The sequence below is a fragment of the Malaclemys terrapin genome, chromosome 7 (genome assembly GCF_027887155.1).
Source record: "Malaclemys terrapin pileata isolate rMalTer1 chromosome 7, rMalTer1.hap1, whole genome shotgun sequence".
Taxonomy (NCBI): domain Eukaryota; kingdom Metazoa; phylum Chordata; order Testudines; family Emydidae; genus Malaclemys; species Malaclemys terrapin.
This window is the reverse complement of record NC_071511.1, coordinates 51,711,781-51,739,598: the sequence shown is the minus strand read 5'-3', so window position 1 is coordinate 51,739,598 and position 27,818 is coordinate 51,711,781. Positions and strand designations below refer to the sequence as shown.

At 47.7% G+C, this 27,818-nt stretch overlaps 1 protein-coding gene across 1 annotated transcript in view; it reads right to left on the bottom strand.

The window, feature by feature from the left end:
• BSN (bassoon presynaptic cytomatrix protein) overlaps positions 1–27,818 on the bottom strand; it is a 107,745-nt gene that overhangs the window by 62,284 nt on the left and 17,643 nt on the right. The window contains exon 2 of the mRNA XM_054035863.1: positions 12,601–19,455. Within this exon, the coding sequence (XP_053891838.1) occupies positions 12,601–19,455 (6,855 nt within the window). The remainder of the gene's footprint in view (positions 1–12,600; positions 19,456–27,818) is intronic.

The following is a 27,818-nucleotide window of genomic DNA, read 5'->3' as shown; positions in this document are numbered from 1 at the left end:
TTAGGAATATTAACTATGTACCTGCATTTCAAATGTGTTACTTTGGGTGTCACCCCCTGTGATGTTCCCCTGGTGTTATCTGGACCAGTGATCTGCTAGGTCACTCCAATCCTCAACTCTGGGAGCCAGCCTTACCCTGCTCTGCTGTGAGAATCCCCACTCCTGGGCTGTTCACTTCTAGCCTCTAGCGTGTAAGCTGCTCCCAGCTGCTACTTGGATTGTGCAACCTGAATGACACTAGCCAATATCTCCAGTCCCAGACAATACCAAGGGAACGTCACAGTGGCGCAGTGAGCAGGATGTATGTGCAGCTTGTTACTCCAAGTGGAGTTCACACTTTAAGCACTGATATTTGTGATTTTAAGTGAGTATTAAGTGCAGTGACTAAGAACAGTCAGAAGGAGGTCACAGTTTTGTTATGTTCTGTTTGTTTCTGTTCATTTTGGGTGAGGGAAATAAGCACAAGAAAGCAGAAAAATGACGACCAGTGAGGCAGCTACAAAATTAGAGCTGGCCAGACTGAAAGCGGCAAAGAACCGTGAGTTTCAAATGTGGCAGGCAAATGAGGCTCAAATAAGCAGCTGCGACCAGGGAAACTATGGAGGTGGAGGCAGCCAGAGAGGAGTCTGCACACAGAAGGGCTATGGAAGAAAAAAAGAGAGAGGAGAAAGAGAAAGAGAGAGAAAACACCAGCTGGACCTGCTAGAGAAGCAGAACCAGAACCCCCTGAGCCCAATGACTTGCATCACTCCAAAAATCCACAAATCCACGTATGTCCTGCATACAGTGAGGAGGACAATATTGCTAAATATCTGACTACCTTTGAAAGGCCGTGTGTAATACATGAAATCACTGATGATAAGACAGTTCCTACCCTGATTGCAAAATTAACTGGTAAAGCTCGAAATGTATTCAATGGAATGCCTATTGGAGATGCTTTAGACTATTGTCAATTTAAAGATACTGCTTTGCAAAGTTTTCAGATTACCCCTGAAACATATAGAATTAAATTTAGGAATCTTAAAAGGGATATTGGGATGAGTAATGGAGAATATATAAACAAAATGAAAGATTTGTTGGGAAAATGGGTGAGGGGTAAAGAGGTGGCAAGTTTTGAAGGAATGCTTGATCTTGTTGCTCAAGAGCATTTATTGAGCATACGTTAGGCCAAAGTAAAGCAGTGTCTATGGGATGAAAATGTAAAGACGGTGAATGAGATGGCTGTTTTAGCTGATGTCTTTGAACAGACTCAGGCGTCTATTGTGGGCAGGCCACAGAAAGGGGGGTTTAAAACTGGTGGGAAGGGAAGATCCCATTTTGTCCCAGGAAGAAAGAAGCGGGTTGGGAGCCTAAACATTCTCTTACCCAAAAATATCCCTCTACTGGTAACTCCTATCTCAAATCTCCCAGCAAAATAGAGGAACCCAGAAGGTGCTACAACTGTAATTCCATGTAATTCCACGGAGCACCTGAAGAACAGATGCCCCAAGCTGAGGGAAAGTAAGCCCCCACCAGCCCATGTTATGCGGTTGTCCTCAGTACAGAGGCCCCAAAGGGGAACCAAGCAGGAACTCCCAAAACTTACCTAGCAAGTTTTGTGGGGACTGGCCCCAGTGAACCAGATATGGAGCTCATTAAAGCTGTCAAAATTAATGGCAGGGAATAATTGGTGTGGAAGGATACAGGGGCCCAGATCTCTCTGATTAAGCGGAGTGTGGTCCCAAAGGCTAGTATATTATCTGGCCAAATGGCAGAAATTGTGGGGGTGGTGAAACCAGATTCCCCATACCGCTAGCTAAAATACATGTGATCTGGGAATGTTTGGAACGCAATCTGGTTGTGGGGGTAATGGACAGCATCCTGGCTGACATGTTAGTGAGTAATGATTTCTTCCACAAGACTAAGACCATTAGTGTGGTGACCCGTAGCAAGAAGGAATACTGTATTGGGTCCCCGGAGGGATGGTTGAAGCCCCAGAAACTGCTATGGAGAAAGTCTCCTTGATTCCCCTGCAGCAGAAAGCAGCATTCTGCTTTCAGATAGCGGAGGGGCTGGGATGTGCTCCTCCATGCCCTAGAAGGACAGCATGCCCTCAGAGCCAAGGGTGGGGGAAATGTTGTCTGTGACTGAGGACGTTGTCCCAGTTGCTAGCTGCCGGGATTTTGCAGTTGAGCAAAGACTGACCCCACTCTAGAAAGCATAAGGAAGTATGTTCTAGAGCAGGGGTTGGTAATCTACGGCACGCGTGCCAAAGGTGGCACGTGAGCCGATTTTTGATGGCACGTGGGGCGGGCTGAGCCGCTGCCGCTCTGGGGCTTTCCCACTGCCGGATCCTGCCAGCTGGGGTCCCACCGCAGGTCCCACTCAGCACCTGCTGCTGGCCTGGGTGAAGGAACCCCAGGTTAGCAATGGGCTGAGACCCTGGATGGCAGGAGCCAGTGGCCAAAACTCCAGAGGGGCGGCCGCTTAGTCGCTGCTCTGGGGTTCCGGCTGCTGGCCCCTTGCCAGCTGCAGCCCCACTCACCTTGCGCAGGCCTCCTGCTAGACAGGGTCCAGGCCTCCGGCCCTGCTCAGCCGCCAGCTCCACTCACCTCAGCTGCTGATCTGGGGTTCCAGCCGCTGACCTCCTGCCAGCTGGGTCGGGATCTCCAGCCTTGCTCAGCCTGCTTTCCGGCCTGGAGTCCCAGCAGGCCACCCTGGGCTCTGCTCCTGGCCTTGGATCAGTGCTCTGCAGCTTCCCCACTGTGGCCCACTGTCCCCAGCCTGGGACAGTGAGGATTGCACACAAGGCAAGAGGGGGCGCAGCTCAGCGCCCCCATCTTAAAATTGCTGATATCAGACCACACTGCATTTGACCTTGTGCCTGCCTTCTATCGCAATTTTTTTTCCCCACTGAGAGTTGAAGGGAACATTTGACAAAATGGCAGCTCCTAAGAAAGCGAAGCTAGATGTCTGATCATTTCAGCCTGCTTGGACAGACGCATTTGGATTTATTGAAAAGAAGGACTGTGCTATTTGTGCTTTCTGTTATGAAAGTGTTTGTCGCACATCAAGTGTTCGACGACATTTTGAAACGAATCATGAGAAAACCTTTCTTGACGAAGCAGACGAGACTGAATCAAACAAAAAGGCAGTAGCAGCCTAAGAGAAGCAAAGCAGTGTTTTTAAAAGCTTAAGTGTAAGTAAAAATCAAGCTACAGAAGGAAGTTACAAGATTGCACAGTGCATTGCAAAAAACGGAAAGCCGTTTACAGATGGGGAATATATAAAAGAAGTTTTTCTCAGCAGTTCGGAGATTTTGTTCAATGATTTGCCAAATAAAGATACAATCATATCTAGAATAAAAGAACTGCCCATCTCTGCCAGAACAGTTGAGAGATGCATAAGTGAAATGGCAGAAAACATTAAGGAAAAGCAGATGACTGCATTGAAAGACACAGCAGTGTTTAGTGTTGCAGTTGATGAGAGCATGGATATAAACGATGTTCCACATTTGGCAGTTGTTGCAAGATATTGTGCTTCCGATGAAATCCAAGATGAACTTTGTTGCCTAAAACCCCTGCATGGCACAACAAAGGGGGAAGATATACTGGAAAGTTTTGTAAACTTCTTTGAAGAACGAGGAGTTGACATCAGAAAAATATTTTGTGTGACAACAGACGGTGCTCCTGTCATGGTCAGAAAACAGAAGGGATTTGTAAAGTTACTTGAAGATCAGATTGGCCATCCGACAGTCAAATTTCACTGTATCATCCATCAAGAAAACCTGGGTGCTAAAATTTCTAATTCAGAGCTTAATAATGTGATGAATACAGTGGTGCGAATTGTGAATTTCCTTGTTGCTCGATCTACTTTGACTCACAAACAATTTCAAGCACTGCTAGAAGAGACGGACAGTGCTTATAACGACATCCCACTTCACAGCAACATTTGGTGGCTAAGTCGTGGCAAGGTTTTGGTGCGCATTGTAAACTGTTTTGATGCAATCAAGGCCTTTTTGTCGGAAAAAGAACAAAACTACCCCGAACTGGATGATGACAAATGGCTGTGTAAGCTCATGTTTCTAACTGATATCACTGCTCACCTAAACGAACTCAACCTCTGTCTCCAGGGTGCAAGGCAAACAGTTCTGGATCTTTATGAAGCCTGGAAAGCATTTGTTGTGAAACTAGCAGTTTTTTCCAGGGATATTCAAACTTCTACTTTCCGCTACTTCCAACTCATAAAAGAGCTATCGACATGTTGCACTGTCAGAGTCGATGAGATTGGAAAGCACATGCAAGAACTGGAATCAGAATTTTCTGACAGATTTCAAGATTTCCAGCGATTTGGCCCAATGCTTTCTTTTCTAATTAAACCTGAAAAGTTCAATGAAAGCGACTTGGATTTGTCTGTATTTCAGTGGATGGGTGTTGAAGATTTCGAAATGCAACTCATTCAGTTAAAAAGCTCAGAATTGTGGACATCAAAGTTTGTGGATCTGTGGAGTGCACTTGAAGCTACCGAGAGAGATCATGGGGCCTCTATTCTGACCTGCTGGACGTCCCTGCCAGTGAAATTTAACTGTTTGAAGAAAATTGTGTTTGCAATGCTTTCAGCATTTGGATCCACATAACTGTGTGAACAGGTATCAGGGGGTAGCCGTGTTAGTCTGTATCTACAAAAACAACAAGAAGTCTGGTGGCACCTTAAAGACTAACAGATTTATTTGGGCATAAGCTTTCGTGAGTAAAAACCTCACTTCTTCGGAAGTCTCTATGCATCCGAAGAAGTGAGGTTTTTACTCACGAAAGCTTATGCCCAAATAAATCTGTTAGTCTTTAAGGCGCCACCAGACTTCTTGTTGTTTTTGTGTGAACAGGTATTTTCACACATGAAATCTGTCCTCTGTCCCTCTCGGAGCCAGTTAACAAGTGATCACTCAGAAGCCTGTATGCAGCTTAAAGTATCCAAATACGTGCCAGACATTGGAAAACTCAGCAAGGAAAAGCAAGGGCAAGGATCACACTAAACTGATAAGATCTGCATTTTAATTTAATTTTAAATGAAGCTTCTGAAACATTTTGAAAACCTTGTTTACTTTACATATAACAGTAGTTTGGTTATATATTATAGACTTATAGAGAGACCTTCTAAAAAATGTTAAAATGTATTACTGGCACGCAAAGCCTTAAATTAGAGTGTAGAGTGTATAATTGAAGCACACCACTGCTAAAAGGTTGCCGATCCCTGTTTTAGAGGGAATCCCAGAGAGGGAGAATGGGGAGAAGTTTTTTGAAGATGGCGGGAATTTATATAGAGGGACTCCTGTGGGAAAAAACAAAAGCCCTGGGCAGCTCTTTAAACAGTTGGTTGTACCCAGCCAATGCCATGGGGACTTAATGCAGCTAGCACATGATGGTCCCTTTGCTGGTCATTTGGGGGTGCAAGGAACCTATGACAGGCTGAAGAAGAATTTCTACTGGCCAGGAATACAAAAGGATGTAAAAGATTATTGCAGGTCTTGTGTATTGTGCCAGGAGACGAAAAGGCCTGTAGGACCCCAGAAAGTTCCTCTATGTCTCTTGCCTGTGATACAGGAGGCATTCCTAAGAGTAGCGATGGACATCATGGGCCCTATGCAGCGTTCCACTCGGAGAGGGAACAGGTATATCTTAGTTGTAGTGGATTTTGCCACCAGGTATCCTGAGGCAGTTGCTCTGTCTAATATTGAAGCCAAGACTGTGGTGAAGGCCCTTCTCGCTATATTCAGCAGAGTGGGTTTCCCTAAAGAAATTTTATCTGATCGAGGGTCAAATTTCATGTCACAAATTTTCAACGAACTGTGGAAGTTGTGTGGGACAAAATAACTTAAAATTGCCCCATATCACCCACAGGCTAATGGTTTAGTAGAAAGGTTCAATGGGACTCTAAAATCCATGCTAGGGAGATACATTCCTAAGAGGGGCCAAAATTGGGATGAGTTATTACCATTTCTGTTGTATGCTTACAGGGAGGTACCCCAAGAATCCACAGTTTTTTCACCATTTTATCTTTTGTATGGAAGAAAAGTGAGGGAACCTCTCGATTCCATTAAAGATTCCTGGGAGGGAAACATTGAGGTAAAAGAAGAACTGGTAACTGAATATGTTCAGAGGTTTAGAAAAGACATGATGGAAATCATTCAAACCAATCTCCAAGACAGTCAATCCAGGCAAAAGGCGTGGTATGATAAGAATATTGTAAGCACACTTTTGAAATAGGGGATTTGATAATGGTATTAAGCCCTGCAAAAAAGTATAAAATGCAAAACTCTTGGGAGGTACCCTTCGAGATAACAGAAGTGGCAAATGAGGACACATATCAAGTTAGAAAGCCCCTTGATGATGCTGTCCCACAACTTGTGCATGTGAACAGGCTGAAAGCCTATCACAACAGAGAGGCCATAGTAAACATGATCTGTTGTGTGGAAGGTTGTGTGGCCTTGATGGCTGGATGCAAAGAGAACTATAACACAAACTGCCATCAAGACAGTCAGTGACTAACCCTCTTGAAGGAAACTAAGGGGGCAGATGTGACACTCTGTATCTCAGGGGAATACCCTGCACCCCCATGTTCATTCTTATAATATGATTGTGTGTTATCCAATGCAAAGTTTGCCATGTTGGGTGTCTTCAGAAGGTTCATGATGCACTGATCATTGTTATTATAGTAATGTTATAGGTTGTAATTTCATGTATATAGTTATGAGGCTGAAAATCTGTCCTCATGGCTTAAAACAAGCCCATGAAAAACTCTCCAGGAACAGAGGAGCAGTTCACACCTCATCAGGGCATGTATGCGACAAACCCAGGCCAGCCTCACAGGAACAAAGGACACTGGCCTCAGCAGTAACAAAGGATCTGTTGGACTCTCGAGTGAGTCACCCCACTTCCCTGGTCAGTTTGGGACTACGATGAAGTAATACTCACTTGACCCTCCAGACAGCCTACGAGTAATGGCTGCCACAGCCCTGCAGAGACATGTGTCTGAGTCACCTGGTACTGGACCCACTCCTTGGAATGCCAGTGTTCTTCCACTGGGAGACAAAGGGTTCCCACCTTACACAAAAGCTATATAAGGCAGTGGAGTGACATCATTGTGGTTCTCCTCTGCCCCTCTCTCCCCCCCCCAGGAGATACTGGGAAACACCTGGAAGCAAGAACTGAACTGGAGTGAGAAGGGTTGAGCCCAAGCTGGAAGGGCATCTAATTTGTGAGTAATAATACCTGAGGTCTCAATCTGGAGACCAGTGCAGCTGCCTTTCCAGACTTTCTGTAATTTGCCTGCAACAATATCTAGGGTGAGAAATTACTATTTTGTAACCAATTTCTTTAGTGAAACAAGCTTAGTTTGCGTGTTTGGTTTTATTTGCTTAGTTATCTGCTTTGTTCTGTTTGCTATCTCTTTAACCACTTAAAATCCACCTTTTGTAGTTAACTAACTTATTTCTTGTTTATAATATAACCCAGTTTATGCAATTCATAATGGGGGTGGGGATAAGAGCTGTGCATACCTTCCTCCACATTGAGAGAGGAGGCGGATTTCATAATATACCTTTGAATCTGCACTCCAAGGGAGGTGGACACCTGAGTGCTGGGGCAAGTCACTTAAACTGAGCCTTTCCATAACTAATCTCAGTGTCTGTTTTGTTTTGCAGTTGGGTGTGGCCCTGCCTGTGAGTTTTCTGGAGGAGGCTTAATACCTGGCTCAGCGAGACATAACTGGCGGGCTCAGCGGTATCTCAGCATATCAGGTACCATCCTAAGGGGTCCAACCTGTCACAGTGGCATAGTCAAGCAGGATAGTGTGCACAACTTATTACCCTGAAATACTGATGGTGATTTTGAGTGAGTTTTAAGTGTGGTGGCTAGAGAACAGACAAAGTGGGTACTGGTTTGTTATTTTCTGTTTGCTTATTTTGGGCAAGAGAAGTAGGGATAGGAAAAACAAAAAAATGAGTGAAAGTGAAGCTACCAAAAAGATGGAGCTCTGCAGGTTCGAGGCAGATGAGAGGGAGAGAGAACATAAGAGAGAGATGGAATTTAAATAGATGGAAATTGAGGCAGAAGCAGCCAGACAGAAGGCTGACCATGAGAGAGCCATGGAGATCCAGAAGCAAGCCCGGGAGTTGAAAGACAAAGAAATTGAGGCCCAGAAGCAAGCCATGAAACTGCGAGACAAAGAAATGAAGCATGAACTGGCTGTAATGGAGTGGAGGAGACAGAACCCCCCCATCAGGGGGCTCCACCTCTCCAAAAATCCACAAGTGGGAGCAGTTGTGTCCAGCATACAAGGAATCTGGTGACATTGCTGAATATTTCATCACCTTTGAGAGACTGTGTATGCTCCATGTGATTCTTGAGGATCAGAAGATGACCACTTCAGTTGCAAAATTGACTGGGAGAGCTCTGGATATATTCAATCAGATGTCAATGCCAGCTATAGTAAATTTAAGGACTTGATTTTGAAACAGTTTCAGATTACATCTGAAACTCTCCTAGAGTAAAATGTAGAAGCCTTAAGAGAGGGGCTGGATTAAGTAATGTGGCTCATGTGAACCAAATGAGAGATCTACTGGATAAGTGGGTGAGGGGAAAAGGTATTACTAGCTTTGAAGGAATGTGTGATTTGGTTGCTCAGGAATAGTTCCTGAATATGTCTAGTGATCATGTAAAACAGTGTTTATGGGATAAAAAGGTATAGACGGTCGATGAACTTGCACTTTTTGCAGATAAATTTGAGCAATCCCAAGAACGTAGTAGGAATAAATCACAGGCAGAGGGGTTAAAGTTTGGTGAGAAGCAAGGTCCCTGTTTTATCTCTGTGAAGACAGAGGGTGGATGGAAGGCTGGACACTCACCTCCACAAGTTCACTCCTCCAGTCCTCATCCCAAATCTCCTGTAAAAGCAGAAGAGCCCAGGAGGTGCTATCATTGTAATTTCACTGAGCACCTGAGGAATAAATGCCCTGTGCTGAGTGGGAACAGGCAGCAGGAAACTCATGGAAATGCTGCTATTCAGAGCAGTGGGACACCTCAAGCAGTTGCCACTTATACAGGATTTGTAAAGGTTGCCACTGCACAGCCAGGCAAAAAGCACCTAAAGGCTATCAAAGTAAATGGCAGAGAACTCCCTGCATGGAGAGATACGGGTGCAGAAATTTCTGTGGTCAGGAGAGACCTGGTTCAGGAGAAAGACGTACTGCCAGGACAGATGGCAGAGCTTTTGTTAGTAGGTGGTCACAAAATCCTTGTGCCTTTGGTTAAAGTGCACATGGAAACTGAGGATTTACAAGCCAAATCAACTGTCGCTGAGGTCTCTCAGAATCCTACACAAATTCTTCTTGGAAATGACTTTTTTAATGTGACTAGGGCTGTCTGGGGTCTGTCAGTGGCAAGCATGAATCTTGTGCTGAAGCCCCAGAGGGAAAAAGTGAAGTCACAGAAACTGCTGGGGAAATGGGAGAGTGTCTCTTTAATTCCTCTATAGCAGTGGAACACTTTCTGCTGACAAGGGTGGGTGTGGTTGAGGCCAGATCTTACCCAGAGGCTGCAGACAGGCTTTTCTCTAGGATGTTTTGCCTGATGGTAGGGAGTCTGTCCAGGTTGCTGGCTGCCAGGAAGTGGCAGTTAAACAAGGAACCAAACTCACTATAGAATGCATAGGAAAATGTGTCCTAGAAGAAAGCCCAGAGAAAGGGGGTAGAATCCTGGGAACCACTGCAGTGGTTAAGGATTCCATGGGCTCTGTAACTGGAGGCAAACCCAAGTCAAAGAGGGAGGAGGGTACAATATTTACCAGTGAAAGATCTGTTCTAGCTGTTAGCTGTGAGCCCACAGCTGAACAGGGACAGATTCCGCTCTAAGGCGCACACACAGGGGTGTGCGCCTTAGAGCGGGGCCCAGAGAAGGGAGTACAGGAGTGTCTTCCCCCTTATTACAGGGAAGAGTTTGCCCAGGAGAAATTTGCTGGATCTGGATCTGCATCTGCACTCCCATGCACCTCACCTGTGGCTCCGGTTTTAAGAGGGAACCATACAGCTGACCTTTGGGGAATGGAGAGAGGGTCTTGGAAAAAATTTTGAAGGAGAAAGTAGTTAAGGACCTTGAGGTCAATGCCAATTGGGACAAATTACAACACGGTTTTACGAAAGGTAGATCGTGCCAAACCAACCTGATCTCCTTCTTTGAGAAAGTAACAGATTTTTTAGATAAAGGAAATGCGGTGGATCTAATATACCTCGATTTCAGTAAAGCATTTGATACGGTACCGCATGAGGAATTATTGGTTAAATTGGAAAAGATGGGGATCGATATGAAAATCCAGAGGTGGATAAAGAACTGGTTAAAGGGGAGACTGCAGCGGGTCGTACTGAAAGGTGAACTGTCAGGTTGGAGGGAGGTTACCAGTGGAGTTCCTCAAGGTTCGTTTTTGGGTCCAATTTTATTTAATCTATTCATTACTGACCTCGGAACCCAATGTAGGAGTGGGCTGATAAAGTTTGCGGATGACACAAAGTTGGGAGGTATTGCCAATTTGGAGAAGGATCAGGATATCCTGCAGGGAGATTTGGATGACCTTGTAAACTGGAGTAATAGTAATAGGATGAAATTTAATAGTGAGAAGTGTAAGGTTATGCATTTAGGGATGACTAACAAGAATTTTAGTTATAAGCTGGGGACGCATCGGTTGGAAGTAACGGAAGAGGAGAAGGACCTCGGAGTCCTGGTTGATCGCAGGATGACTATGAGTCGGCAATGTGACGTGGCCGTGAAAAAAGCTAATGCGGTCTTGGGATGCATTAGGCGAGGTATTTCTAGTAGGGATAAGAGGTGCTGGTTCCATTATACAAGGCAATGGTGAGACCTCATTTGGAGTACTGTGTGCAGTTCTGGTCTCCCACGTTTAAAACGGATGAAATCAAACTGGAACGGGCCACTAGGATGATCCGAGGAATGGAAAATCTGTCGTATGAAAGGAGACTTGAGGAGCTCGGTTTGTTTACCTTAACCAAAAGAAGGCTGAGGGGGGATATGATTGCTCTCTTTAAATATATCAGAGGAATAAATACCAGGGAGGGTGAGGAATTATTTCAGCTCAGTACTAATGTGGACACGAGAACAAATGGATATAAACTGGCCGTCGGGAAGTTTAGGCTTGAAATTAGACGAAGGTTTCTAACCATCAGAGGGGTGAAGTTTTGGAACAGCCTTCCGAGGGAAACAGTGGGGGTGAAAGACCTCTCTGGCTTTAAGATTAAGCTTGATAAGTTTATGGAGGGAATGGTTTGATGGGATAAAGTGATTTTAGTCAATAGGTCAATAACGTGCCATCGCTGGTAATTAGTAACAAAGGTCAATGATGGGATATTAAAAGTTACTACAGAGAACTTTTTCCAGAGGGTCTGGCTAGAGAATCTTGCCCGCATGCTCGGGGTTCAGCTGATCGCCATATTTGGGGTCGGGAAGGAATTTTCCTCCAGGGTAGATTGGCAGAGGCCCTGGAGGTTTTTCGCCTTCCTCCACAGCATGGGGCGGGGGTCGCTTGCTGGAGGATTCTCAGCGATTTGAAGTCTTTAAATAATGATTTGGGGACTTCAACAGCTGAGTCAAGGGAGAGAATTCTTCCAGGAGTGGGTGGGTCAGCTTTTGTGGCCCGCATCATGCGGGAGGTCAGACTAGATGATCATAATGGTCCATTCTTGGTCCATAGATGGTCCATAATGGTCTTAGAGTCTATGAGTCTATGAATCTATGAGGGTGACTGAGAGTACCCCAATCCAGGTCCCACTGTTGCAAAATGTTTTTCCTGTTGTACTTGTGAAAACTAACTCTGTTCCTTAAAGGGAGGGGGTGTCTTCCAAGCATTCAGGTGAGACCACTTTAGCCGTGCTCTTTCCCTTCCCTTCCCTCCCCACTGCCTCCAAGCCCTCTACATGGGGCAATGAGGGTGGGAATGGAGGCCCTCTGGGCTCCCTGCTATTGCCCTGACACAGGCCCCTCCCTGGCTTGTGCAGCCCCAGCAGGAAGCAGCAGGCAACTGCCTCCATGTATCTGCAGGAGATGGCTGCGTGGGGGAGCATACTGGGTCAGTAGCTGCTAATGAAGCAGCTTTGTTCCCTGCTTCAGACAGTGTAATAATGTTCCCCGGAGCAGGTGCGAAGGCCCAGCAGAAGCTCCCTCAGGCTCTCAAAGGGGAACCACTAGACAGTGTGGGCACGCATGCTGAACAGAGGGCAGGGCTTCAGCACCCAGGACCTGGGCCCATCTGCTGGATACAACCACCCCAAGGCTAACCCTGGGGGGAATGCTGCCTCTTTTCTAACACGCCCATACCTGCTAGTGGGGCCAGATCACACTGAGTACAAGGGTACAGTCAGACAGTCTCACTCATGACTCATCTGAGCAATGGAAAAGCAGCCTGCTCTCAGAGCTGAAGGTCTGCTCTCCCTGTCTGCTGCAGCTCTCTAACACACTGACACTGCAGTGAGACCGCTGTAGATGCTGGATGAAATATTACTGGGAATGCACAGCAGCATGTGCATCTCCAGCTCACAAGTCATGCAAGCATCTCTCTTACCTGGCTGCCTTGGAGTAAAGGGTGCTGGTATATGGAGAACCTGTCCTTCCCAGACTCCTCTGAGGTTGGGCTGGTGGGCTTGGGGTCAGAGAAGGATCTCTGCATGGTTTTGATGGGGCGAGGCAGGGTTTGCTGGCGCTGGATAGATTCAGCTGTAAAGTGCTTCTGTGGTGTCACGTGGGCCTTGTTAAGTCTTTCAGTGGTAGTGAAGGAGGACTCCAATAGCCGATGGGGTGAAAGAGGAGAGACGGGGGAGTAGAGTACCTGGGGAGATTTGGGGGGTTGGCAAGTCACTAGCTGAGAAAGGGACTCTGTGGGCAAATGTGACTGGTACCCGATTTCCAGAGGATCGGGCTTCTTCTTCTCAAACTTGCCAAGGGTCTGCTGCCGGATGGCACGTGGGTCCAGGGGGCCTGTGCTCACCAGCTGGAGGTTGGAGGAGTAGGGCATTACGGTTGTAGGCACAGTGAGCTGGGGGACCACGACACCTGGCTGCAGCTGTGCTTCCAGCTCAGTCTGGCAGGCCAGGCTCTCCCCTCGCTGGGTCTTCTCTGGCGCAGAGATATACTTCACGATCTCCACCTTGGGGTCAGGGGTGGTAATGTGGATGGAGGGTGACACGCGGGGCGGCTGGTCAGGCTCAGTCTGTACAGAGCAGTCACTGCTGGTCTGGATGCCTATGCTGGCCATGCCTTTGGAGGAGGAGTCTTGCTTGCTCTCAGCACTGGAGTCTGAGTGCCGGGAGAAACGGGATCGCCGACGACGCACCGGCTGCTCCCACTCAGCATTGTCCTCCTCGTCAGTCTGCACGCTGCAGTCGGTACTGCGCCGGGAGCGGCGGCGCCGGGACAGGAAGTAGCGCTCCTCACTGTCCTCCTCATCAGTTTGCACGCTGCTGTCCGTGATCTTCTTCACCACGTAGGGCTCGTGGGGGGTCTCTTTGTCATAGGCGTCCCGCAGGCGCGGCATGGAGTTCCTCTTCTTTATCCCCCGGCTAGCTTCCCACTGCTCCTCGGGCTGCAGGGACATTTCAGAGGCAGAGTTGGTGAGTGGGCGCTGGAGCCCGGGGTAGCGGGACGGTGCTGGCCCTTCCTGCCCTGGGGCTGCAGGAGCCATGAGGGGCTGGTTCAGGGGGGGCCAGTACTGTCCATTTTGGGCCAGGGTCCTTTGCATTTCCATGGCTATCTCGGACACGGCCTGGGGAGGGATCCTTCCTGTGGGGTCACACACAGGGGGGAAGGTGCTTTTCTGCCTCTTCTGCTCCTCTAACTGCTGTTGCAGCTGTTGCTGCAGCTGCTGAATCTGCTCCAGCTGCAGGCGTTGCTGTGCCAGCTGCTCTCTCTGCAGGGCAAACTGGGCCTGGCGCTCTTCTTGCTGCTGCTGCAGGACCTGGTGCTTTATGGACTGCAGCTCCTGGATCTCCCTGTGCACCAGCATCTGCTCCTTCTCTCTGTGCCGTTGAAGCTCCACACGCTCCCTCTCCAGCTCCTCATGCAGCCTCAGCTGCCTCAGTTTCTCCAGCTCCACTCTCTCCCTCTCAATCTGGAGGATGTGCTCCTGCTGCTTTCTCTGGCGCTCCTCTTCCTTCTCCTTCTCCTCTCGCTCTGTGCTGCCTTTGCTGGGGACGCTGGCCTGGGATACCTCGGCCTGCTGGGTTTGGACTGGGGGTGGTGGCTGCTGCTGAGGCTGACTAGTCTCTTTCGAGGCACTTTGCATGCCAGCAGCTGCCACGGGCACCTCCTCTCGAGCACCAGTTCCTGTCTGCTCAGGTCTTTGCAGGTTCACTGTAGTAGGAGCTGGTGCTTTGGCAGCAGACACTGGGCTAACATTGCTTGCAGCAGTGCTGGCTGCAGTGGTGCTAACAGGCTTCCCCAAGTACATGGGCATTTCCATCACTGATGTTGTAGAAACAGACGGGAACCTGCTAGGAGCTGAATAACGATACAGACCTTGGGCAGCAAGGGGAACCCTCGGGGTAACTAGAGGCACTCTGGTCAGGCTGGCCAGAGGGACCGCTGTGATATTGCCTGGGGTGTAGGGTCGATATAAACCTCGGAGCATTGGCCGCAGCACAGAAGCTGGCTGGGTGGTGATAGGAAGGGTGGATGCTATGGGAGTATTTATTGTGGAATAAATCATGCCATCTGCAGCCCGCACCGTGGCTGTGGAGGGGAAGATCTGCCTGACAGCTCCCAGCCGGGCACCAGAGAGACTGTACTGTGCTAGGTTCCCAAAGCCCTGGCGTGTCTCCGGGAAGTTGGGATTGTACATCATGTTTGGTTTGATGGCAGAAATGCCTTGTGGTGCTGAGACACCACTGCCCCCTGCTGGCCCATACTGCAGGAGGTCAGGGCTGTTTGAGTGCCTAGCCCCATACTGGTCCATGGAATTGAGTGCTGCGCACATGCGGCTGATTTCCCGAGCTGTGGTGGCACTGTACTGGGCCAGACTGGATTCCTGGAAATTTGCCAGGTCTCCTCTAGGTGAGTACTTGTAATCGGAGTAGATATTGGAGGCTGAGCTGTACCGTCTCATTGGGAGAGGGTGGCTTAACAAGTCTGTGGGCTGCCCGAGGTCAGAGAACGAGCCGTACTGCATTCCCTGACCCAGGTAGCCCCCCTCAGTGAAGTTGATGCTGTAGGAATGTTTCATTGTGGTCAAATCCACAGCAGAGTCTCCTGCAGGGGAGTGGAAAGGCTGCTCCCCCTTTGGGGGGTAATAGTTCAGACCAATTTCCGACAGATTTGTATCTGACATGGATGAATACAGTCTCCCAAACAGGCCTTGTGGGTAGAACCGGTGCTCCTCGTACAGGCTGGGAGCTGGGCCTGTTTGCTCTCTGTAGGGATATGTTTCCGGCAGGTCTGGCTCTCTGTTTCCATAGTACTGGATGCTTGGTTTGCCAGTTTGAGCAGCATCCCCAACGTTCTTCTCTGGGATCTTGGGGGAGGGGTTGAAGGTACCTGTGCAGCTGCTGCTGAAGGGGAATTTGTACACTACATCACAGCATGTCACCTGGCTTTCAGGCTTTATTCCAGTGAGATCCAATGCACTGGCTGGTGGTGGTTCTTTGATCAGCTTTGTTACTGGGCCTGCTGCTATCTCATTCATCTGCACCATCATGGCTTGGGACTTTTTGCCTCCCAGGTTGATTGAAGGACTCTGGGTTTTCAGTCCCACTGGCACCCCTCTATAGAGGTCTGTGCTTTGGTCCTGAAGAACTGGCCTTGGACTGGTGCTGATACTAACAGTGCTCTGGACACTGCTAGTCTGAGTGATTAGCACATCTTTCTTCACCAAGGACATCATCTGGTTAGGCAAATTATATCTTGCAAATTTGGTTTGCTGAGGACTAGCCACTTCTGGCTTTGCGATTGGTGCAGAAATGTCAATGCTGTTCATGGTCCCTCGGAAGGTGCCAGTCTGAACTGCTTGCTCTACCTGCTTAACATGAGTCAGACAGACTGGACTTCCTGCCCCTTGCCCAAAGTCCATCCTGTTCTGGAAAGGATCTCCATAGACCACAGGCTGCTTGGGTTGTGACACGAGCATGGAAGAGGCAACAGTTATGCTGACTGTAGTGGTTGTGCCTATAATAGCATGGGGTTGTTCTTGAGCATTGAGGTTAATGATTAAGGGTTGGACGGTTGTGGATTGCCTACTTGGGGTCTGTTCCAGAGTGAGGCAATATTTTCTGCTCTCTGTAGCTAGGGAAGTGAGATCCATGCCTTGGTCTGTTATGATGATTGGGGCTGACTTTATAGCAGTCCGTAAGTCCACAGCATTAGTGGTTGGTGGCTTGGGTCCAGGTTCTACCCTGGATGTGCCAGGGATTGATGATATTCTACACAAGGAGATGTTTTCTGCAGGCAGGGGCCCCCAGCTGTACACACCAGCAATGCTGTCAGCAGCAGAAGTGGCATGCCCTTTCTGAAGCATGGCACTGGCAGCAGAGGCTCTTTCTATCATTGACTGTGTCTTAGCATAAGTGGACTGCAGCTGCTCCTGCTGAAGCTGTGCTGTGCTGACTGCTGTCTGACTGTAGCTATGCATTGTCTGCTGGCGGCTCAGCCGGGTGGGAGAGGAGGCTGGGGAGGTGGAGGAGCACACACTTGTTAGCTTGGTTTGGCTAGATGCATCTGATGCTAATGTGATGACCATAAATGGAGCTTCTTGTGATGACTGCTGCCTAGCAAGGCGAGGAGAGCTCGCATGATGGGGTGTCTGGGTCTCTTGAGCAACCATTGGAGAGGACGTTGATGCACTAGTGGTAGTGGGGATATCATAGGAGAAAACTGTGCTTTGCGTTTGAGTGGAAAATTCTGCAGTTGCCTTACTGGATGGCTGCCCTGCTTTTGGAGCAGAATGAGTGGAACTTTGAAGAGACATTGGGGAAAGCGGGGGGCTGGAGCTTTGGAAGTAGGAATACATTTTAGATGACACAGGGACATTGGTCTTGATCTCATTCTTACTTTGGAGCTTCTCTCTTGATGATGCTCCACTGAGCTCAGCAGCACTCTGGCTCCTGGAGCCATCCTCTGTCTGAGAGCTATAATTCGTGGTGCCCTTCATCTGACTGTAGCTTCTGCTAGGGGCCGATACAGGTGTTACATCTGAGCCACTCAGAGATGGAGAACTGTAGATTTGTGGAGCACTTGCTGGGCTGGAAACAACAGTTGTGACTGTGCTGGAGCCTCTGCTGTAAGTATAGGGAGCTGTCATAACCTTGGTAGCTGAGCTGGGTGCTGTCGGTGAGCTGTGAAGCTTTGGGTGATCATGCCCCTCTTTTGCAAAATGCTGAGTGACTCGAACATCAGGAATTACCCTGCCTGTGCTGCCTTCGGAGGAAGAAAACGAGACAGGAGCCGATAACTGGGTGGGGCTTGTTCCTGGTGTGAGTGGACCGCTGTTTTGCTTCATCATATCAGCATAAGCACTCTCAGCATTCAGAAACTGCTTTTCCTGATATGTTTCTTCTCTCCCTTTCTTCTTTTTCTCCTCTTCTAGGGACAGATCAAACGAGGAGGACTGGTGCATCCTGGAAATGCTCTGTGACGTCTGCAAGATTTCCTCATACACTGCTCCTGGCTCTGAAAGTTCATGCTGGAAGTCAGATGGACAGGAGTCCAGATGCCCGTTATCATAGCTGTACTCATCTATGTACTGGTATTCAAAACTGCTCTGGTCTTCTGCACTGTGGTACCCTACCTGTTGGTAGGCATTGCTGTAGGCACTTTGCTGGGACTGTTGGACTTGTTGCTTTTGGAACAGTTCAGCCTTCCTCATCATCTCTTCATAGGCTTCTTCTGCACTTTTCAGGGGCTTACTGGAGGGGTAATGGGAGCTGCTGTTTGTTTTTTCTGTTGGGGAGTAGAGGGACATGAATGTTGGCAGGTTGTATTCACTGCCAGACTTGTAGAGCTTGGAGGCTATGACATCAAAGCCCTCTGCCTCTGAATCGATGGAGGGCGAGTACTCTGAGCAGGAGGACCTGTGCAGCTCTTCCATCTCTGCTGCCTGGCGCAACTCCTCAGTGGGCGAAGCATCTTCAATGGGAGACAGGTTACTGGGTGGGGTTTTGGATCTCTCTCTCCTCCTCTGCGCCCTCAACTCTTCTTTGTCCCGTTTAGTCTTGCGTGCAGTGCTTCGGATGCGCTGCTGCTCCACCTCTCGCATCTTCTCCTGCTCCCGCAAGAGCTCCTCTTCCTCACGCAGTTCGTCCTCTTCTGACGAATCCTCTATGGTTGGCAGCAAAGGACCATGGGAGCGATGCCGAGCTTTGCGCTGCTGTTTCACCTCTTCCAGTCGCTGCCGCCGGCTAGGACTGCTGTCGCTGTCCTCCTCCAGAGACGAGAGGGATGTAGGGGAGGTGCCCGATGTGTAGCTGGGTGTAGTTGCTGGCAAGGTGGAGGAATATTCCCCCCTTGACCGTTCCTCTGGGGAGCCCGTCAGACTTTCCATCTCCAGCTCTGGCTCTCTATCCAGGCTAATGTCTGCATCCTGGCTAAGCTCCATGTCCCTGCTGTAGTTGCTCGTGCTATTTAACTCAATGGTTTTGAAGCGCCGCAGTCCCCCCTGGGATGTGGTCACATCCTCCCCCTCGATAGCTTCCAGCTCTTTCCTCTCCTCCTCATACATACCAGTGGAGACGTGAGGCAGGCGCCTCTTGGATGAGGTTGGCTGTTTACTTTTCTCCAGATCAGGCTTGTGCCCGCTTTTTGTTACACTGTATTTCACGTGACTGTACTCTTCTTCCTCCTCCTCCAGATTGTCCTCTTCGGCACTCATCTCCAGGATCTGCCTCCTCATGAACTCCTCATCAGTCATCTCTGTCTCCCTGCCTTTCGGCCTGCTGGGCAGTGGGGAGACCCCCCCTTCGCTGCTGTCCTCCACATAGTCATGGCGCAGCTTGCTGCCAAAGTCGTCAGACGACTCCACACTCTCTCTTTGATCCCTCTGGTTCTCCCATTCCAGAGAGTCTTCATCTTCTTCCATGATGTCTTCCAGCTCCTCATCAGAATCAAAGGCTTCGGGGGTGATAGAAAGGGACCGAGGCCTCTGCCTCTGTCGCTGTTCTTCCCGTAACTCATGATACATTTTCCCTCTGTTGCTCTGCTCTTGGGAAATGCCCTTTGACTCCAGCAAGGGGCGCACACTGCTCTCCAGTTTGGTAAGTTCAGAAGGACTGGCAGGGCTTTGGTCTTCCAGGCCAGTGCCATTCAGCTGCTCTTCTTCCTGCTGCACCAAGCCAGTGATCTCACTCTGGGAGCTGGAGATACCATCTGATGAGTAGCCAGTGTCACTCAGGCTTTGGGGGCTGCGGGACAGGTCATGGGGATAAGGCTTGCTTGTCTCCTGCAAGGAAGAGAAAAGAGATATTAGACCACGGATCCAAGGAGGGGAAATGATGTCACTTCCTGGTAGCCTGGCAGTGAAATGGGCAGGAATGTGGAGTCATGCTGGTGTCAGAATTCACAGCAGGGAAGCTGGAAACAACCTCTGGAGCGGGTGGCAGTGCCCTCAAAGCCCCATGGCGGTCCTGAGTTCTAGTCCCTCTCCCCTCACCTAAGGCCAGGCTCCTCAACATGGGGATAACCCCTTCAGATGAACTGAGCAAGACAATGGACTCCTGCCAGATGCCAGACCTCAAGGCATGCAGAATTAAATGCAAGCCACAGCCCTCTCTCTTGCGGACCCAGCATGGCTTATGTATATTGTGACACTGCACCGTATAGTCCTCATAGTGATATGATTATGGCATAATTATGATGCATTTTGTCCAAGATGGGTCATGTGAGGTGTCATTGGAAAAGTTATGAATTGCTGAATATGATTATCCTATTTGTGTGCATGTATCATTTTTGTATCTGAAGTTAAGATTGACTATGTATCTGTATTTCAAATATGCTTACTGTGGGTGACAGCTAGCCTTTCAGGTACAACAATGAAGAAGCTAGACAGTGCTAATGGCTCATCAACAAAGACAATGGACCATGGAAGAGCTTAGCCTTCCTGTGAACATTTCAGCCAGCCTATGGATAATGGCTGCTATGACTCAGCAAGGCATGCAAGGGCATGTGACCAGACCACATGACACTGAACTCCATTTTGGTACCTGTATTTTCCCACAAACTGGGCTGGGGACTTAACTTGAAACAAAGAGTTCCTGCCATTTGGAAAACTATATAAGGCGGGGAGTGACATAATCTTGGGGCCTCATTCCCCACACAAGAGAACTCCTGGAACACCCGAGAAACAAAGACTGAACTGGGGGAAGTGCTGGTCCCAGGCTAAAGGGATTTCTAGCCTGTGTATGGAAACTTGGTGGACTGTTTGTATCATCAGTCAGGGAGAGAAATAGATAATATTTGAATTAACAATCTAGTATGTTTAGGCTTAGTTTATGTTTTTGTTTATTTGTTATGTAATCTGCTTTGAACTGTTTGCTATCACTTATAATCACTTAAAATCTATCTTTCTGTAGTTAATAAACTTGTTTTATGTTTTATTTTAACCAGTGTGTTTTGAGTAAAGTGTCTGGGGAAAATCTTAGCTCTATGAACAAAGGCTGTTGAGTATCTTTCCCGCATTGAGGGGGAAGTGAATATATAAATGAGCTTACATTGTACAGACCCCTGTGCAGTGCAAGATGGTATAATTCTGGGTTTATGCTCCAGCAAGGGGGCAAGGCACTGCTGGGGAGCTGGGAAATTGGCTGTTGTATCCTGTCTGTCCTTGAGTGGCTTAGTTAAAGCACTCAGGTGGCTCAGTTGGGTGTGTGGTGCAATTTGCTGTTGTGTTGGGTGAAAAGGGCCTGGAGAAGTTGGCTGAATCACCAGAAAAGCAGTGTGAGAGAGGCCTGCCCAGCTGTGGGGTTGGGGCACAGTGGTTCCCACAGCTCCCAGACTGCACCCTGGGGGTGACAACCCATCATATACGTTTCTACTCCTGCTGCTCCTTGGAGTGACAGAGCACAGAGGTCCATGGCTACTCTCACCATCAATGGAAAAGTATGCCGTTGACAGAAAATTGTAATTCACGTTAAGAGCTCCTAGGTTTTGCTCAGTATTCCCCCTCCATCTTCTCCTGGTTGGCCACAAGGTCAGACATCACAAGGCCATCCTTCCAGGGGATGCTCAGCTGATCTGTCTCCCGTCATCCTAACTACAGCCCTGCTCACTGAGCTTGCTGGGGTACACTGACTGAAAAAATAACATTAGCCAGCCTCACGTCAATGGGAAAGGAAGAGACAGTCTTACGGTTCCACTTGTGGAGGACATTTGGATACTGCTGTGATAGGGGATGGTAGAAGACGTTGGCTGGATGCACGGATGGATGGACAGGTAAGCACTTGACGTTATTTATTATTTTAATTAGATCATTACAATTACTCCATTCTAGAGGTAGGGAAAGAGGCTCAGAGAGCCTTGCCCAAGGGACATGGCAAGTCAGTGATCATGAACCTCTCTCACTTTCCCCAGCTATAAACTGGGGCCAATTATATTTACTGTAGTTAAAGCCCTGAATAGCGGCCAGGATTTCAGGTCTTGGCAGCCGCCGCTCAGGTAGATAAGTGCATGCCACTATCCCTGGTGACAGATTTGGTAATGGAGGCTATGACACTGGCAGACAAATTGCCAGCTCTTGCCAGGCTTTAGGCCTGAGCTGAGCACAGACAATTTCATTGCTGGAAACCAGGCCAGCTCACCTATGTGCTAGAATGGAAAAGAGTGGGACTGGACTTAAAACAATGTGTTTAGTGTTTAGACTTTATTAAATGCACATAAGTTGCAACATGTATTAATCCTACTTATAACATCATTATCCTGTGCTATACTGTAACATTTTAATGTTTGCTGGATAGCTGTAAAAATGTTCTGATCTATGAAACTCACCAAACAAGGGAAAACTTTACCTAGTGCAAGAGGCTGAATCCCTATGAAAGCTATTACTTCTTGCCCATCAGGAAGGCCTATCAAAACTAAACGGGCCATTGTGGGACATCACAATAAAAAGGCTTTGCTAATTACTCCTGCACACCTCTGAAGAGGCCGTGCAAAAGGGATCATCCCATCAGCTTGAATTCTGGAAGAAGGAAATAAAGATAGCTGACATGAAAATTGTTCATCTCTTTGGCTGTTTAGACTCTCGCAGGGCTGGAGCTACAAAACAGAAGCAGAGATCCCCTCGGTCAACCTAGGTTAGCCCTAACAGACATTCAGTGCTGACAAATTGCTACAATTCTGTCATCTTTTGGAACTATGGGCTGTAACTCATTTGTGTATACATGTTGCCTGCTTTAACATGTATCTAACTCTCTCATTTCTTTTTCCTAAGTTAATAAATTTTTAGTTAGTTTACTATAGGATTGGCTACAGCATTATCTTTGGTGTGAGATCTGAGATCATGAGTAGTATAAGGGCCCTACCGTCAATCAAACCCTAACCCGCCCCTTGACTCCTTAAGCCCCGCCTCTTGACCCCGTGGTCCCTCCCATCTGTCACCGGAAGTCCCACCCAGTGGGGAGTATTACTTCCGGGGTCAAGGTGCCACCTGACCGGAAGCAAGGTGTGTCATGTGACCCCTCTAAGAACTCCCCTCACAACCCTCTACCAATCAGGAGGGGTTTCGTTCCAAAAGGACCCGCCCCGAGAGGAGATTTTGACCAATCAGGGTAACTTCCGGGGTAGGGGTGACACGTCCGGAAGTGGGTCGTGTGACCCCTCTAAGAACTCCTCCCAAGGGCCTCTGCCAATCAGAGTTCAGCACCATTACCCCATAAGTCCCAGCGCCAGACAGAGGAGGCGCCCATCTCTTACCAAAGACACGTGTTTTCGAAATCGCGGAAAGGCTGCTGAGAGGAAACATGGACTCCTTCACCACCCCCGTGAGAACTTCGGACTTTGTTTTAGCCCTGAGGGTCTTTGACCATCCGCGGAGAAAATGCTACATCAGCAACAGTTCCGAGGAGGAGGAGGGAGCGACCGAGGGGAGCCCTTTGGCCCAGCCGTTGCTGGATACGCCGGAATCCGACCCCGAAACCCTCGTGAGGCAACCCGATGAGCATGGCGGTCTCTCTTTGTCCACACCCTCAGAGGTGGAAGGCGATTGCGGCTCGGTGAAGTCACCGGCAGACAAGGCGAACGGAAAAGACGGCGCTCAGGTAAATGAATGATTAAGAAGCAGTGGTCGAGGAGGGGTGGGTAATGGGTTAGGAACCGGGGGTTGCGTAAATTAAAAAACAAGCAGTGAGGGGTGCTTACACATTTTCTTTTCTGAAAATTTCTCAACAGCTCAACGATGCCTTTCTAGAGGACTCGGACAGCGTTGCATCGAGCAGCGAAGATGAACTGGCCCCCACCATGTTTTTGCTCAACGCCAATACAAGTTGTTGAAGAGGACTCTGAGGATGATGGCTATGAGGAGTTTAGGAGGCAGTTTGGCATAGAACTAACTGAGCCAGTGCCACGTCGTGATGGTAAAAAAGTCATGCGGACTATTGTATGGGTTGCTGTTTATGCTATCCTTAAACACTGCGTTAGGGAAAAGCTTTTTGAAGATTGTGAGGGCTGTGTCATAGATGCGCCAGGCCAAAGGCACCATGACTGTGTGACTTGGACTTCAGTGGATATAAACTGCAAGCTCCGGGGCCTGTGTGCTGAGCTGTGTTTGGAAAGCTTATTAAACACTGTTGTTGCCATAGGTTATGGTATGCAATGTCTGTGCCTAACCCAAGAACATTTAGCACAAGGGGTGACCTTGATAAATGCTGTGCAATTCAGTGCAGACTCTGACCGTGTTCTAAAGAAAATGACCAAACCGGAAGATGCCTGCTTAGAGCATTATATTGACCGTTTAGTGCGCACAAAGAGTTACAGAACCCTGCTTAAGAAAAAAACTATTTGTAAGAAATCTAAAAGGATTAAGTTAGAGAATGGTGAGGGGACAAACATGTGATATAAAACTTGGTAGCTGTAAATTTTTTTTAAAGGGGGGGGGTTTGTGTGGACTATCTGTGTTTTGTTAGAAGGCCTTTGGCCTTTAAGTGAGCTAAAACGTTTTAATGAAGCAGTTTGTTTTGTTTTCAAGAAGCTGTATGTTTTTTAAATAAAAAATAAATTGTTTGTGAGAATTAGCTCTTGTGTTTTTGCGTGTATAGCAAAAAGCTGAAATGTATGTTGTGGTGGGGGAGGGGAAAAATCCTAAAAATGTGCTTACAATAAAACAAACAAGGCTAGTTCAGACATGTGTCTGAGTACAATAGAGATATACCTATCTCATAGAGCTGTCTTTACTAGCAGGACCAAATATTGATTTTGCCCAAGACCCCTCAGTGGCCCTCTCAAGGTTTGAACTCACAACCCTGGGCTTAGCAGGCTAATGCATAAACCACTGAGCTATCCTTAGTCTGTTGAACTGCATGGGGTTTTAACCACACACACACACAGAGACAAAAAGGTTTCACTATCCCAGATCACAAAAGGGAATGCTATGGGAGAGGTGATTAAATCAACCTGTTTGAAACAATGGGCTAAGAGGGTATAAAAACCTCAGGTATGCTGGAGTTTGTCCTTTTCAACAGAAAACTTTCTTGGATAGCTGCTGGACTGCAAAAAGAGGTATGACTTGCTGTCTTTAACTCTGAAACTATATATTATATAATGCCACTCTTTGCCCATGCTGTCTTAGTAAATAATGGTGCCTATGTTTATTGCAGTGTGATCTGTTTAGCATGGAACCAGTAACTTTAAACTGCATTTCACCACCAGGCCAAGGTAAAAACCATTTTAACTATAGTTGTGCTTAATAAATGCATGTGGGGTTTTTGAAAAGTGTATGGCTGCAAACTTGGTTTGGTGTGTTTTATAAAGCTGCTATTTGTGTGTGTGTGTGTGTGTGTGTGTGTGAGGGGCCTGTGCAAGGCATGGTTTTTTTTGAAGTACTTGGTTTGTTTTAAACTAACAGGGTTTTTTTACTGTGCATAATGTGATGGGGTTTGAGGCACTTGCGGTATTGCAATCACACAACCAGCACTCTAGTTCCTCAGCGGCCACCACCACCCCAAGCCCTGAGGAAACTGTGAGCGAAAATGCCCACATTTACAAACCCGGAGCATGCGCTCTAGGGGTTGTGAATAAAAAACCAAGAACTGACAAACCATTCTCCCAAAACCATAAGCTCGTCACAGCTCCCCCATATTCTAGTAGTTGGGAAGGGCTTGAGGCTTCCCTCAGAGAAGTGATGGAGGATGTATCCTCGGGTAGTCTAAAAGAACGGGATTTTAGAAAGAAATGGGGAAAAATATGATGCTTGGTTCAGAACCATGCTGAAAAACATAAGGGCTGGAAAGGGTGGCTCTGAGCAGGCATGACTAGTCGTGAAAAGGGGCCTGGGTAAAAGGGGCACCCTCCAGAGTACACAACAGCTCATGTGTAAACAAAAGGGGGGACAGTGCTTGGGGGATAAACAGATGGCTGCCAAAAAGTTCCAGGCCCGGGTTGTTGTAAAAATTTTAAAAAGGGCTAAAGAGGTAATGAGGGGGAAAAAAAACAAAAACAAAAAGAGATGCCCCCTACTGGAGGCTCTCAAACTGGCTTGTCTGAAAATGGGGAGGTGGAATCAGACTCTGGTTTAGCAAATTCCCCAGAGGGCTCTCTAGACGGGTCCCGTTCTACTCCCAATGACCCTCATGGAGGCGCCTCAGAGTCTGGCTCTCCAATAGCATCTGATGTAGAAGATGCCGCTAATGATCCCGTAGAGGAACCCCCAAGTAACCCCGAAAATGCCGAGGTGTATATGGAGAGAGTGAGAAGTTGGCAACATGAATTATCCAGATTTGGGGGGAATTTGGGGGGATTGTGAGGAATTTCATTTTGTCAATCTTGAGCAAATAAATTCAGCTCGGCAGCTTGTTGAAGCCATACACCGGGGAATACAGTTAGTGCTCAATGACATTAATGGTAGGGTAGGCCCTGATGATTATGTTCAGTTACGTTTAGAGAGCCGTAATTTAACTAACTCTTCGGTCAAAAGAACTAGGGATGAGCTGTCTGCTGAGGATTTCTTAAATCAGACCTCAAAACTGCTACAAAGCAATAGAGAGTTGCATGTCGATGGGACATTGCGCCTCGTTGTGACAGTTGTAAAAAACAGGGGTGGGGGCGCTTGTAGAGTTTTAAATTCTATCCTTAGTAGTCAAATTATTCATAAAAGAGACAGTGTTTGGTAGACCTGACTTACACCGGTACCAATCTGTGTTTTGCGGGTGGGCTCTTGGCCATCATGTCTACGGACGTGGAATTGTTAGCGGAGGTGAGAAAGTTACATGAGAAACTGGGGTGGTCAGATCAAAAAAAGGTTATGCTCAGCGACGTAGCAAAGTTTGAACAGCATTTAGGAGTTAACATACAGGTGGTGCTGTATACGGCAAAAGGCGGCTGGGGCTTTTTTAAAACGGGGGGCACAGTGTACCCCAAGACTTATTTTATCCTGTTGCACAATGAGCATTACTATGGGGTTCTGGATGTAAAAAAGTTGTTCGGAGCGAAAAATAATTGTGAGTTTTGCCACACCGTGTACAGCCAAGACCACTCTTGTAGGTATCGTTGCCTCTGCTCGAGCGTAACGTGCTCAGACAGCGTGGGCATGCAGCAGCGGTGTCCTAGCTGTGGACTGTATTGTCGGTCCAAAGAGTGTATAGACAGACACATCGACTGTGCATCAAAAAAACAAGTTGAATGTCTGTCTAAAACTTTGTGTGAGAAGTGTCAGTCTTATGTGGACAAGCGGCATAGGTGTAAAGGGAGACGGTGTAAGCAGTGTCAGGGTTTGATCGTTGGTGATGTAGATGGTCACCTCTGTTTTATGGACAGCCTTAAAAAGCCCGAATCTTCAGAAAAGTATATTTTTTATGATTTCGAATGCACGCAGGAGACTGGGATGCACACTCCCAATTACATTTTTGCTATGTCCCTAAAGCCAGAAAAATCCTGGGAATTTAAGGGCGATGACTGTCTTTCTGTGTTTGTGAAGACCTTTATTGGCAAAGAGTTTCGGGACTACACGTTCCTAGCACACAATTCTAAAGGTTATGATGGATACTTTATTGTTAGACAGTTACTCAAGGAAAAGATGGGCCTAGAACTGATCACTCAGGGTAGTAAATTAATGTGTGTGGAAGTTAAGGCCCTGGGCATTCGTTTTGTAGACTCTTTAAACTTCTTGCCCATGAAGCTTAGCAAGCTACCGCAGGCGATGGGGTTTGAAGGGTGCAAAGGGTATTTTCCACACTTTTTTAACACGTTAGAAAATCAAAATTACGTGGGGCCTATGCCTGGTATGGAGCACTATGGTGTAGAAAGCATGAGGCCCAGAGAAAAAGCAGAGTTTCTCGACTGGTATCGGGACCACAGCTCTGAGTCGTTTGACTTTCAGAAAGAGCTCGCGTATTACTATCAGCAGGATGTAAAAATTTTGAGACAGGCCTGTATCCTATACAGAAAAGAGATTATGAAAATGAAGGAGAAGGGAGATGTAGTAGAGAAAGAACCTGGTAAATTCACCGAGATAAAACTGTGTATAGATCCATTCCGGTACATAACACTGGCATCTGTCTGCATGGCTATGTACAGGTTTGTTTTTGGAGCCTAACACGGTAGCTCTTCTCCCTCCAGACAACTATCACAGGCAGATAAAGAGATATTCGACCCCATCTATTC